Raw genomic sequence first — 13,673 nt, 5'->3', positions numbered from 1 at the left:
AAAAATCTAGATAGGTTTTAAATTCCTTTTTCTTATTTACTCAAATGTGTGCAGTGGGCGCAGGAAGCAGCAAAGCTATTTTCAAATGTTTTCTCTAAGGTTGCAATATGTATTTCATATAAATTTTTACACATTTACCTGCCAAGAGCTTTTGTTACAATTAAAACTACATTTGGTCCGCCCACGGGAGTGATTGGCTACCTCTATAGGATTAAGACTCTCGAGGTTGTGTGTATGGTAGAAATGTAGGCAAGATACTGACACTGTTGGGTATTTTTTACCGGCAGTGCTAATTGCTTGACATTATCAATCTGGCATCCTTGGTTTCGAATCTTCAATAGTTGAAGATCCACATAATAAAAGAATGCCCCGTTGTCGGGGTGCGGTGTGTGCGAGTGCCACCACCAATGTGTAAGTAGTAGAGTACTAACTTGTCGTTGTCCTCGTCGGAGATCTCATCCTGAACGGCCCAGTCGTCCTCATCATCCAGGTCGGCCATAGTCTGCAGGATGAGTGGCACGAGGGCGGCCACTTGCGGCAGGGCCTGGCGCCGCACCATGGCGGGGGCGGCCTCGCTGAGGGTCACCAGAACCTCCAGGCAGAGCTGTCGGGTTGAGTCTTCAGAGTCTGTGTCACTGAATGCCTGAGGATGATTAAATACTTTTAAAACTAACTTTATAACCAAATATTTACATTTAGTTTAACAGCAGAATCAACCCTTTTCCTTGCAGAATGCTCAATCGCCACTTACAATCTTACACCATATTAGTTTTAGATGAAAATCTAATGTCCGGAAACTGCTGCTGCATGCAGGAAGCCGGTGTACATTGGAGTCCATTCCGTGGTATAACTTTTTTGATTTGAGCCTTTGTTCCGTGTAAATCGAATCGGATGTTTTTAAATTTTTTTTAGTCCAATTAAAAACAAATCACAAGGAATTAATGTCAGCTTTTAATGTCTTTTTAAATGAGTCGAAGCATAGACCAGGCATTAAACATTTGTTTAATGTTGTTATGTTTTTAGTTGCAAAAAAAAACGAAAAAAATTTAAAAAATCTTTTGATTCTCTGCGAGATGTAGATTTACCAGTTTCTCGCCGGTACGAGTTTCCGAAGACCGTGTTTAGACCCGTATACATGCGTTTCAATGACTGTATGAGGAGCACAGAGCAATGGAAGGAGGCCACTGAAGTAGCACAGGACAGGGATGCCGGGAAGCGCCTTGTCGGGGCGATGGTTCCCTCCTGACCCCGGGGACAAGGGGAACAAGATGAGATAATAGTTAATATCAGTTGCTCTATCGTTGTTAACATTGTTAAGCATAATTAAATTGAAATGTATTCAAGTTACTGACAGAAAGGCTATTATAGAAGCCATCAATGCTATAATTGCTTGAAAATTTCATATGGCATATATTTTATGGCACTCCCAATAACATTAGGAATGTCAAGATCAAATATGCCAACAAACATCTACCAACTACTCACTACATACAATTATGTGTTTTCTAAATAGGAAAATGATTTAATTGATACTGCACATTTACACTGAAAATCCATCCCCACGTTTCCATTTCTTATTTATATTTGCTACCCCGCCCCGTTGCAGTTTTATTTTTATTTTAAACAATTTATTCAGAGATTGGCTCCCTTGGCTCCCCGTACTTGCAAACATAACCCCGCCAAACATCAGGCGAGAAATTGCAACACTGAGGGAATACAAGAAGGCGCTGCAAAAAAGCGCAATACCTCTACACGAAGATGTCGTCTCCCACCCGGCATGCCGCTTGAAGTCCCGAAAGCCCTTCTGGGCGGAAGGAGAGAGGCTCCTCCGACTACCTCTCACCCCAGAAGATAGGTGGAAACTTGAGTGGCAAACGGCCAACGTGGGAAATGCCCATCTCATACAGGACCCCACCGAGAGACAGCCTGGGTTCTCACTGCCTCGCAAAACCTGGTCCGCCATCAATAGGTTAAGGTGCTCCCATAGCCGCTGTGCCCACATGATGCACAGATGGGGCCTTAAAGAGTCGGCGATGTGTGAATGTGGTGCGGTGCAGACTACCGAACATGTGGTCAACGAATGCCCGCTCCATTCATTCCCCGGCGGGATTGATGAGGTCCACATGGCGACGCCTGAGGCCCTAAAATGGCTCGCAGATCTAGATGTCCCCCTCTGACCCCCCCACCATACGAAAGAAGAATTCAGAGATTGATGAAATTTTGCACACTTGACTTTCAAAACAAGAGAAAGGTCCACGGTCCAAGAGATTTTAAAAAAACTACCCCAATCCTCTTTTCCCACCCCTTAATGCAGAATTAGGGCCGGGAAACGCTGGACGCTTAAGCGAGTGCCTTATACATAACAGTTTATCGTAAGGTATTTAGCAAATATAAAACGTGGAAATGGATAGAAAAATGTATTTATATTAGCAGATCTTCAATTGAATCTTCGTAATACTTGAACAAGAATTTGGATGCAATACAGTGAGATATTATATTTGTATGGAGCATGCTAGGAAGGAACTAATGCAGAAGTTGTTTGTTACGTACCTTGATGCACAGTTGGAAGATGGGCTGCATCTGTGTCCTGAGGAACTTGGGCGTAGACTCGGCCAGGTCGATGAGGACCTTCAGAAGGGCGTCGTCGCTGTCTTGCTGCTCCATGCTCAGCACGATGACCTGGTCACAAAAGGAAGGTCACAAATCAGGTTAGAGACAGTCCAGTAAGAGATGGAAATAGATAGTATGAGATAATAAAATATTGTGGACAAGGGGTCAACATAGTAGTAATGAATTAGCTACAATGCTAATTAAGCTTGACCGCTCCATCTAGCATCGTTTTTACTGAATCCCCTATTATTTAGAATCTCCAATGTTAAAAACTATGCGGACGTAATGCAACCAATACCTAACCTAACACGTACACACATTGAACGAATTGTACAAACAACTCATTCTCATGTGATAAATGTCAACCATTTACAAATGTTGGGCAAGGGTTTGGCATGTTTCCCGACTATGCACTGGTGCCGAAGCTTTCAGTTTCTCAGAGCATCCTCAATTGCAATCTGTTAAGATAATAATAAATGATATTTGGATGATTTGTTTAGTACCATTTTAGTACAAAATCACCTCAAGGGCGCTGTGGAATCCTATTTGACTGATTACTGTTGGTGTGGTAGTGATGTTTGTTCACCTGCATGAAGTTGGGCAGGATGTCCTGGAAGTGCTTCTGAATGTTGGGCTCCTTGTCGTGGCAGGCGATGAATGCGCCCACAGCCTTGACGGCCTGGAAACGCACGATGTAGTCAGAGTCGGGCTGCAGCGACGCGCTCAACATCTGCTTTATCACGTCCAGGTACTGGTTCTGGAAGTTCCCAAACACTCCGGGAACGGATCTGACGGGAAAAACAAACAATTATAAATAAAACAATTACTCAGAAAGTGTAAGGAGAAGGCTGGCTATTCATGCCAGTGGGGGTCTAAAGCTTCAAGCAACAATTCCATTCTCCACCATGTTTCGGCTGGGTTAAGATTATATGTACATTATCAGAGTATCTGCCGCTTTCATCTGACCTTATTGTGGACAAGGGGTCAACACAGTAGTAATAGATGCGCTACCATGCTAATTAAGCTTGACCGCTTTATCTAGCACGGTTTCGACCCAATCTCCCTTTATTTGGAAGACGCGGCGATAAAACCACGCAGAGGATGGAAAGATGTGTGACTGCCATGTGGGACTCACGTGAACATTCTGAGTGCGGCCTCGCGGAGATGCGGGTCGGCCGCGCTGGCACACTGAAACAGGAACTGCAGGAATTCTGGCCACTGGTTGTTGCCATCGTCATCAATCAGGTTTCTGGAAACTTCTGCCACAACATCGCACACCTGGAACAAACGATAAATGCTGTCAGTTGAGGAAAACAGCAACAAACCCATGATCTCAGTTTTGTCCAGTGGCCCTTAAACAAACTTAGGTTGTAGACAGTCTCGTCGGGAGGGTTCTGGAGCAGCAGGAAATAAGAGCATACAATAGTAGTGATGATGGTTGGTTACCTTCCTCCTGATGGCCTGTGTCTGCTCCACCTGCAGGGTGCGCAGGACGTGCTCCTTGAACTGCTGCTGTGCCTCAGGGGCCAGTTTGGGATAGAACTCGGCAAACTCCGAGGACAGCAAACGGCGCAGCAGCACGGCTGCCATCTGCCGGATGTCCTCGCCCATTGTGGCATCCTGCAGTAGCGCCAGCAGATAGCTCACCTTTGGCTCTGTGGCTATGTTGGTGTAAGCCTCCTGAAAACACAAACACACCAAGTATTAATTCTCTTCAATCATCCCAACTGTCTTATTATTCAGAAAGTGCATTGCCCGCTGGCCCGCCAACATATCCCCCTTTCAGAAAGCAGACGCATGTAACAATCATTAATGATTAATCATTCCAGAGCAAAAGATTGTCTTTTCAGCTATTTAAAATAATAATATTATTATTATCAACCATACAACCGTTATCAACCTTAAAAGTTAACTCAAATATTGTGGACAAGGGGTCAACATAGTAGTAATAGATTAACTACAATGCTAATTAAGCTTGACCGCTCCATCTAGCAGACTTTTTTGCTGAAATTTCTATCAATTTAGAAAAGACAATTAAAAAAATGTGCACAAATTTATCTAAGATGTTAAATATAAGAACAAAAAATGCCAAGTGCTACGGCATCAACAAATTGCTTGAGTACAGCTTATGACTCAACTTCAGAGATAATTTATGGTCATGCACTGTATATAGTCATCCACAAGAAGGGGGCCATCACGAGTCATCCACATAGAATGTTGAACATACTGAATTCTTCCATTTATTATACTCCTTCTCACACATTTAGCATGAAAACGAAAGACATAAAAATTCCAGAATGTCGAATATTTCAAATAAACCGTGAGGCCCACAGAATAGAAAAATGTTATTTTTTCCTGAATCGCACTCTTGTTACTGTGACAAATAGAAGGAGCTAAACTAGACGAATCAAGATGCGGCATATGAAGTGAGAAAAGCCATCTCTTGAGTTTAACCATATTCACAAATTGATTAAAACTAAATAAAGATGGATTAAATCCCAATATCAACTCCACCACCTTTTCCTAGTCAGATTTGGGAAGTCATTGATTCGACATCCCGTGTCCCTATCTTGGAGTCATTCAGTGGAATCAGTTCATTGCAATGATAAACTGTCTAAATGTTAGAAAGTCAAATTAATAATACAGTTACTTAATATTGAATAATGAATTAATAAGATGATAACGGTATCTAGCTACTCAAGTAAAGCAGGTTAAGGAATTGATAGCATCATTTAAAAATAGTATCCACCGTCTATAGACATAATAAGACAAATATAACAGACAGTTGCCATGCAACAAACAGCTCTAATAATATATTATATTTAGGCTACTCTTCTGTGTGCATTTTAATTTGATATGAACAAAATGATTCAAACTCCTTCTAATCGAAAGCGAATGTAAAGAAAATATTATAATACATAACTACTTTGTAGACTTAATATCTTCTGTTCAGGATTATAGTATTCTTGATAATATTATAAAGAAGATTTTAAAATAATTTAACTTGCGAAGTCCATTTGTTTATTGCCAGTAAAGTCACAACATTTTGAAATAGAATCCCGCGCAAGAGGCCCAACAACCAGACAGTGGTACTATGGGATACCCAGTTTGAGGATGAATTGAATAACGTCTCAGAACACAAGACGATTGTAAATTCATTCAACATGTCTTATTTCCATGCTTATCAAGTCAAAATGTACTGACTTTGTATTATATTTTCAATTTATTTTAGGATATTATTTAGACGTTGCCTGATTTTTAGCCATATACTTATTAATGCAGGAACTTTTAACCCCTCAAGCTATTTTGTTCATTTTTAGGAACAACATTTATGGTCTCGTTGTGTTATGGTTGTTTCTCCTTTAATATCAAGGTAAGAAATATGATATGAACAATGTTAGAAAGAGAAGACATGATAATTTTTTAATGAATTATTTTTACATTAAACAAAAAAGAGAGGTAAGGTAAATTTTGTAATACATTTGTCTAATAAAATATGTTGTTTTTTTTTCATGATCAGTAATTTTAGTTACAAAAAGTAGAGAGCCATTTTTAAAACTTTTTAATGTTTGCATTAAAATTTTGAAAGTATATTTCAATAGCTTTTAGTTTTAGGATACATTCAGAAATATATTATTGCAAAGCGGAAAACCTTTACCTTCTGACAGAATAAGTTATGTAACCCGAGGGGTTGACAAAAACGACTAAATAATAAAAACAAAAGGTGTGTGGCAACCCTTATCGTGTGGAAAAATGAATTTGTCTTTTCATGCATTCTTTTGTTTGTAGCAAATAGTCAAGTATGTATATATTATGACATTAGCACTGATCTAGAACAGGATGTTGTAGATTTAAGTGTGCGGGGGATTAGTATGGTAATCTGCTTAAAGAACTCACTTGGTGCACCAGCAGCCAGCTATAGTATGGTTTCCATATCAAATATCACTTTGCACTATGCTAATTTAAAAACCACAAAGTATCATCATTAATCAGTCCATTATGTCGTATTATCTGCTCATAATGTAAAAATCTGCCACAATCATTACTATGCTTTGGTCGGTAAACTTTGTCCTTGAAGTTGAACAATTCTGTGTGCCATATTCTAACCCAAGGCTGTCCAACCCCAGGCCCGCGGGCCACATTGTGAACGAATTATAAGTGGCCCGCGTGAACCATTTTCAAAAAACCTGCCAATCCGCCAATTTGAAAAAGTGTCGCGGGCCCGCGGTAAAACAAACAATGCAGCTTGCGCGCGGTCACCGGTGTTGCCAACGAAGGCGATTTATCGCTATTTAGGCTACTCAGAACGAGAATCAGCGACGAAAAAATCTAATCTGTTGAACTTACTTTTTAAACAAAAATACACTGGTTTTTGATATAATATTTTTTGCGTCCGAAATGGAATCTTGTAGCCACCCCCCCCCCCCCTGGAATTCGAAAAATTGTCAGCGAAGTTCCGTAACAACCCCCCCCCCATTTTGTGGGGAATTATGTTTTATAGAAATTCTCTAACCCCCCCCCCCATGCAAATAGGAACCGTCAGGTATTCAGTGGCCCGCCAGTGTAAATTTCGCCCAACTGTTAAAAAGGTTGGGCAGCCTTGTTCTAACCTAACCATCAGTTTCCAGGCAGGGGTAGGCAGTGAGGATGGACCGCCAAAAAAACTTGGCACACACTTCTTGCTTCATTCACATTCATACATACCCCTAAACTGGACCTAATTGACAGACTTATGGGTGTTTTACAGTATGCTTTTTTCGTCCACATGAATTTTGGAATTCAATTTTTTTTCTCTCTATTTTAAAAGTATCCAAATAAAGTTAAAATAGAGGTGGTGGATCACCCAATAGGTAGGACGCTTGCTTGCCTAGCACTTGAACGGATCAAGGTTTTTTATTATTTTCAATTGCAAAGTTTGTACATGATGTAGGTATAAAGAATAAATTCTCAGTCCACCTCACTTGGGTTTCCTGTTCTGAGGTGGCCTGTAGTTTTTAAACTTTTATAGTTACTTTCAAGTTGTCTGCATCGTCTTCATAATGTAATATATGTATTTATAAAGTTGAATATTTCTTCATTCTCTCAGCCATGTTTTAACTTTGCTTTTAAATATATTCATTTCCGTTAATGTTTTTGTTTGATTTGGTAGAGCATTGTACAATTTCGTAGCATTGAATTTAATATTTCTTTGTCCAAAAGATGTATTCAAACTGGGAGTAATTAGTAATTTTGCCTCATTGCTCTGGTTGAGTATTTATATTGGGTAGAGTCTTAAGATATGTTTATTTTTTTTTAAATTTAATTTTAATATAAATCTTGAGGTTTAAAGGTTCTTTGCATTAATTTGCCACATTTGGCCATAATAAAAGCAGAATTAATACGAGACATAATGTGAATTCCTATGGGCATAGGAGACGTGTGCATTGGCTCGACAACCCGCCCACAAGTCCAATAGCTTAAACGGGTCGCCTAATTGGCCGGAGAAACTATCAATAATAATAATACAAAGGCCAATTACGACTGCAGGTAAATTGGATATTAGAAGGCTAATAACAGGCAGACGTACATAGGTAGTAACATATAAATCTATATTTTATTGCACTACAATTTTTAATATTACTTTAAGTTTTTGTTTTAAATGAACAATTGAAAAATAATACTAAATTTCTGTCAGTTAATTAAAATAAAATCAAAGTTTTGTAACTCATGATGGAAATGACATTGTTAGAGTTGAAATAGACACAAAATCTGTATAAATTTCACAGAACCTGAGCTCACGGTTTAAAAGTTTGGTAAACTCTTATCGCTATTTTAGAATCCAGAACATGGTAGCGATTGATGGCACGGGGAACTAATACCGGGTATTCTTAATACTTATTTTAACTGTACAAAAAAGTTTTTATAAAAGTTAACCGAACCAACATTTCAACAGCAGTGTAAGGTCATTGACATTAAATAGACAGGCAAAAACTTTTAGGTTATGTCAGCAATTGTATAAAGATTCTTTGTGAAAGGGCAGAAATTTAGTTTACGAGCTAGCCCAGGAATTGTCACTGTGCCACTGCTTGCGACCATAAGTTTGGAATGTACTAAATGTCTATTAGATATCCAAATAAATAATAATAAAAAAATTAGTCTTTTTGATAGTAGCTAAATGAATACGTACTTAGATTTAGCGCAGAAACATAATATTCAAGTAACTATTTGCAAAGGAAAATTATACAGTAAACACACTGCAGATAGATGGCACGGTGCCATTTTTCTTGGCTAAGCTGCAATACATTTGTAATGTGCTGATATTCAAGGATCTTTATTATTTATAGGATAAAATTGAAATTTTAAGGAAATTGTTCATTTTTTATGAAAGTGAAAATAAGTTTTTTTTTATTAGTGCAGGTACCTATCTATTGACATTTAAATTATGAAATTCAATGGTGATTAGCGGAAGTTGCGGTTTTATCAGTTACTAGGCCACGTAAGGAAAATGGGTCAAAACTATCAACATAGAAATGTCAAGAAGAAAAATTAATTGGATCAATTTGCTACTTTTTGAACTCATTTTTAAACGTAATTACTTCAAAAATTCGGATGACTAAGAGGCCAAATTAGTTCCATGGAACATCGGAGCAGGACAGATCTTCAACTGGCAAAGAATTGATTAAAAATTCAACACGTGTTGTGTTTTCTATTTTTAGATACACTGCATGAGCGGCTGACCGTTCTGAGAAATGTACAGCTGTTTGGGCGTTTTTATGGAACCGATCGCGAATATCTCGTTGAACAGGCATGCAGCATATATTTTACAAGAATTTCCACGTCTTGCTACGAATAAAACGACTTAAAAAAGCGTTAAAGAAGTTCAACGACAAAAAGTTTGCGGGATTGCGCATGCCACTAAAAACGCGGCAATCGGCGCGTCATGGAGATGGCAAACGACGACGAATGTTGAAATAATTTATTACACGAGATCTTTGAACACTTACGAGAGTTAAGAAGAGATCGTAATTACAATACTTACATCAGATTCAATCTAGAAATCAAAGTAACGGTACGCGGCGCGTGAGTCACTCTCGACAAATTGAGAGTTGAACATGCCGGAAAAGCACGTTTTCGGACGACATTTAAAATTGGATAAGGAACAATAACTCGTGCGAGGATTGACAGGGGGTCAAATAAAAGTAATCAAATTTGCACAAAAAAACAACGCAAATACAAACCTCGGCCTGTGTCCTGATATCATTGTCGGTGGCGAGGAGCGTATTTAGAATTTGATAAAACTGTGCTTGGTCCCCGGCCATGACGAAAAACTTGTAAAGAAAAGATAATACCAGAGACACAAAAGTCAGGCAGCACTTGTTTCCAAAAATTTCAAACTGATCGAACGAAACGAAAGTTACCAGTTTAACACATGTCCATGGATTCTTGACAATCGACCACTTGGGAATATAAAGTTTCATCTGATACTAAAATTTCATGAAATAACAACCTCTACATTATATTTTTTTAGAGCATATTATTGCATAACATATTATATATGTTAAGCCTTTGTTTTTCGATGGCAAATTTAGCCCTGCGGCAAGATGCACATAAAAAAATATATTTGTCTGTCTTACAAAAATAGACTCTAACAACACCCCATTGGATACAGTTTACAGCTAATTTAGCTGACCAACTATTTAAGTTGTACAGGATTTAACGCTTTGAATTGTCTTTGATTTTTGACATACAGAAGTGCGCAACGTAGATTGTCTAAGCTCATTCAAAATTTTGTAAAATTCAATAAATTCATGACAGCTTCTTCGTAAATTTGATACTGTGTATGATATATATTTTTAAAATATATCATTAAAGTTTGGAAAATGGTAAGCTAAAACGTTGTTATCGACAAAAGTCTCAATGCCCTAAGTTTTATTAGATATCCATTTGATATTTTCTGTTTTTAGGTTAATTTCGCGATTTAGATTTAAATTACGCAATTTGTTTTGACGATTCACGTTGTTTATTTACAGGCGAGTTCGATTGTAGTGGCGGGGTTGGGTTTAGCAGCGATTGGATTTGCTGGGAGAGTTATCGCCCGTCAGCTTCCAAACATGGCCCAGAAAATGAGCGAAGCCCTTAAAAATATGCCCAGTTTAGATGCTGGCTCCCTAGCGAATTCCAGATATTATAAAGGTGGATTCGAACCGAAAATGACTAAGAGAGAAGCTTCGTTGATACTCAGTGTCAGTCCCACTGCTTCAAAACTTAAGGTTTGTAACAAATAGGAATAAACAACACAAAGTATTCATTGTCTAAATCCCACACAGGAGGTCCTCGGAAAAATTTCACTCGGGAAGGATGGAATGAACCTGGATCCCATGTTGTAGGTGGGGGGAAGTACACAGGCTGGCAAATTATTCCACAGTCGAGCTGTTGGAACACAATAACGAGCCGTTTCCCGGATTTGAACCGTTGCCCTAGGGATCAAGGACACTGGTTCAAGGGGGCATCGAAACTCTTATATTTTCAAGAAATCAGTTTTATAAAATTATTACTTTTGGTTCCTCATACATTGCCACTACTTTTATAAAATCATTATTTTCTGTGTATCCTAAACACAATAATAAAAACAATCTACTTCTACAGATAAAAGACGCACACAAAAAGATTATGTCTCTGAATCACCCCGACAGAGGTGGTTCCCCTCTGATCGCCGCCAAGATCAACGAAGCTAAAGATTTACTGGAAAGTGGAAAGTCATCATCGTAGTACTACAGAAAACAATTAATGTTTTTATCCACCTAATAATAACTGATAACTTTTCTAAAGTATGCCGGCTTACGATTTAGTTTGTTTTTAGGAGATGTGATTATTAGTCTAAAACATTTAAATAGAAAATTAGTTAGAGCATAGACGAGTTATACCTAAACAGCCACATAGGCCCAGTGCTCACATCCAAGATGGCCACCAATTTTGTTCAAAACGTAATTTCTTGCATATTGAATCTTTATTTATTTATTTAAGTTCTTTTAGGCAGTCATATGTGAAAATTGTAAAGGATCGCGGGTAGCCTGCTTTTTATGCGTGCGGCATTGATGCTATATGTATTACAATGTATTATCTATTAATCTGGTGCAAATGGAATAGTATTTTATAGAAAAAATTATAATCAAAATGCTGTCAGTTTCAAGTGACAGATATTTTAGGTTATTTGGAAACAATAAATTATGATTTAAAACAGTTGATGGTCTTACAACAACTGTGTATCAGAAAGTATCATTCTTGACAAATTAATTAACGTACTAAAAGATTTGTGGCGATTGTGTAAAATGTATTTTTATAAACTGTTATTGTTTTAATAAATAAATAGATAAAAAAACCTTATTTCATTATTTTTATATTCTTCTGTTAGTATTTTGTTTTTGTTTTGCAATGCTACCATAGACTAATATAATACATCAAATGCTACACAAGGCATCATAGACAAGAGCCAGGAATCCTTCTATAATGAATATTGCCTATCAAGCCAAGAAGCATTGCAAGTCAGGAATAAGTGAAAATGTGACACCATAATTATGATTTTTAACACCCCCGGCGTTTTAGGGTCATCAAAATATTTATTTCTACTGTGGAAATATGTAATTTTTACAACGTTTGAAAGAGAAATAATAATTCTATCCAGTTTGTCTCAAAATACTGGATGCCATGAATAAAAATGGCTAAAGTGAATAATTTATATTTCTCACCGCTAACGTAACATTCAGTTTAGCGAACCAACAGTTAGTACCCGTAGAGTATTTTTGTTCGTTTTTTTGAACAGCTCACATGGTCTCATGGAAATCATTATATCTCCCTTACTCTCATAGTGAAAAATATGATCTAAACTGTTTTAGAGAGAATAAAAACGACGCTACAATTTAAATATAGAGGTTAACCACAGAATAATTCAAATGTACACCTATATGAAACCGAAGGTTCCAACTGCGATAAATTTCTTTGAGATAAATTTATAAAAGTTTTTATGAAATATTTTTGTATAAAACGATAAAAAAATTGATTGACAATAATGATTATAGTTCATTTGACTGTAAATTTTTTTTTCCTTTTTTTAGTTATTTAGTTCAAGGTGAGCCATTTTTAAAACTTTTTTTATGTTTGCATTAAAAATTTTAATATTTCAAAAATAATATATTTACTTCAAATAATGTAATTTGAAAGTGTATTTCATCACCTTTCAAAAACAGTTTTCAGTTTTTGGATGTGTTCCGAAATGTTCAATTTATTTTGATTTTGTTGCAATGCGGAAGTACACACAAATTCCCCTGCCATTGACAAAAAAATGATTTTTTATTATAATGAGATAAAAAGTGAAGTGATAGTTTTATTACAAATTCCCTTGAAAAAACTTATTGTGTTTTATAAATTTTGATTTCTCTCAATTTTTCTACGTTTTGATGTAAAAATCTAGTAAGCGTTTTTGACAACATTTTTCACGTTTGATATTAAAATTTTATTATTTAAAATAAGTAGTGTTTAATTTAAATAAGTACTTCAAAAAGATAATTTTAACTAGATTCTAAAACAGTTATTTGTTTTTACCGAAAATTAAAAAAAAAAAAACATGTATATAGCCAGCATATTTGAAATACATAGAAAACATTGCAAACTGAAGAAAAATGTAAAGGTTTTAAGACGCAAAGAAAGACAATATTTTCAAACTCATTTATTATTCATCTGCGACATATTTCCCCTTGTCCAAGTTGAAATATTGAAATGATAACGACTATTATTTGACAATACTAAAATACGTTTTGATGTAATTTTTATTTATATATTTTCCATTATGATGTATAAAGTTCAATGTTAGTATTTTGGTAGGTACTTGGAAGTGGCAGTAATATTTGGATTTTAGGAGGCCCTATATAGCCAGTATATATATGTATGATAATTTGCTAATTATTGGTGAGATAATTATTATACACCGGATTATTTTATTCCAAACATTCGGATAATAAAACGTAATAGTATTTTGTACTGCGATAGTGAAACACAAATAAATATTTGTACAAAACATGAAAAAGGAA

General features: G+C 36.7%; 2 protein-coding genes across 2 annotated transcripts in view; one reads left to right on the top strand and one right to left on the bottom strand.

Annotated features, from left to right (window-relative positions):
- Karybeta3 (karyopherin beta 3) overlaps window positions 1–9,972 on the bottom strand; it is a 35,217-nt gene extending 25,245 nt beyond the window's left edge. The window contains exons 1-6 of the mRNA XM_089647567.1: window positions 9,828–9,972; window positions 4,057–4,290; window positions 3,746–3,888; window positions 3,197–3,398; window positions 2,551–2,679; window positions 432–643 (exon numbers count right to left, since the gene is read on the bottom strand). Coding sequence (XP_089503693.1) covers window positions 432–643; window positions 2,551–2,679; window positions 3,197–3,398; window positions 3,746–3,888; window positions 4,057–4,290; window positions 9,828–9,908 — 1,001 coding nt within the window. The 5' untranslated portion in view covers window positions 9,909–9,972. The remainder of the gene's footprint in view (window positions 1–431; window positions 644–2,550; window positions 2,680–3,196; window positions 3,399–3,745; window positions 3,889–4,056; window positions 4,291–9,827) is intronic.
- Window positions 9,973–10,347: 375 nt separating this feature from the next.
- On the top strand, window positions 10,348–11,973 carry LOC149410933 (mitochondrial import inner membrane translocase subunit TIM14). The gene is made up of 3 exons (XM_089647565.1): window positions 10,348–10,472; window positions 10,620–10,859; window positions 11,236–11,973. The coding sequence occupies exons 1-3, from the start codon at window positions 10,470–10,472 to the stop codon at window positions 11,356–11,358; spliced, it is 366 nt and encodes a 121-aa protein (XP_089503691.1). The 5' UTR covers window positions 10,348–10,469; the 3' UTR covers window positions 11,359–11,973.
- The last annotated feature ends 1,700 nt before the right edge of the window (window positions 11,974–13,673 follow it).

Source organism: Hesperophylax consimilis, chromosome 26 (genome assembly GCF_061612785.1).
Source record: "Hesperophylax consimilis isolate HC1 chromosome 26, BYU_Hcon_1.0, whole genome shotgun sequence".
In the NCBI taxonomy this organism is placed as follows: Eukaryota; Metazoa; Arthropoda; class Insecta; order Trichoptera; family Limnephilidae; genus Hesperophylax; species Hesperophylax consimilis.
The sequence above is the reverse complement of the archived record's forward strand: the minus strand, read 5'-3'. Positions and strand labels throughout refer to the sequence as shown.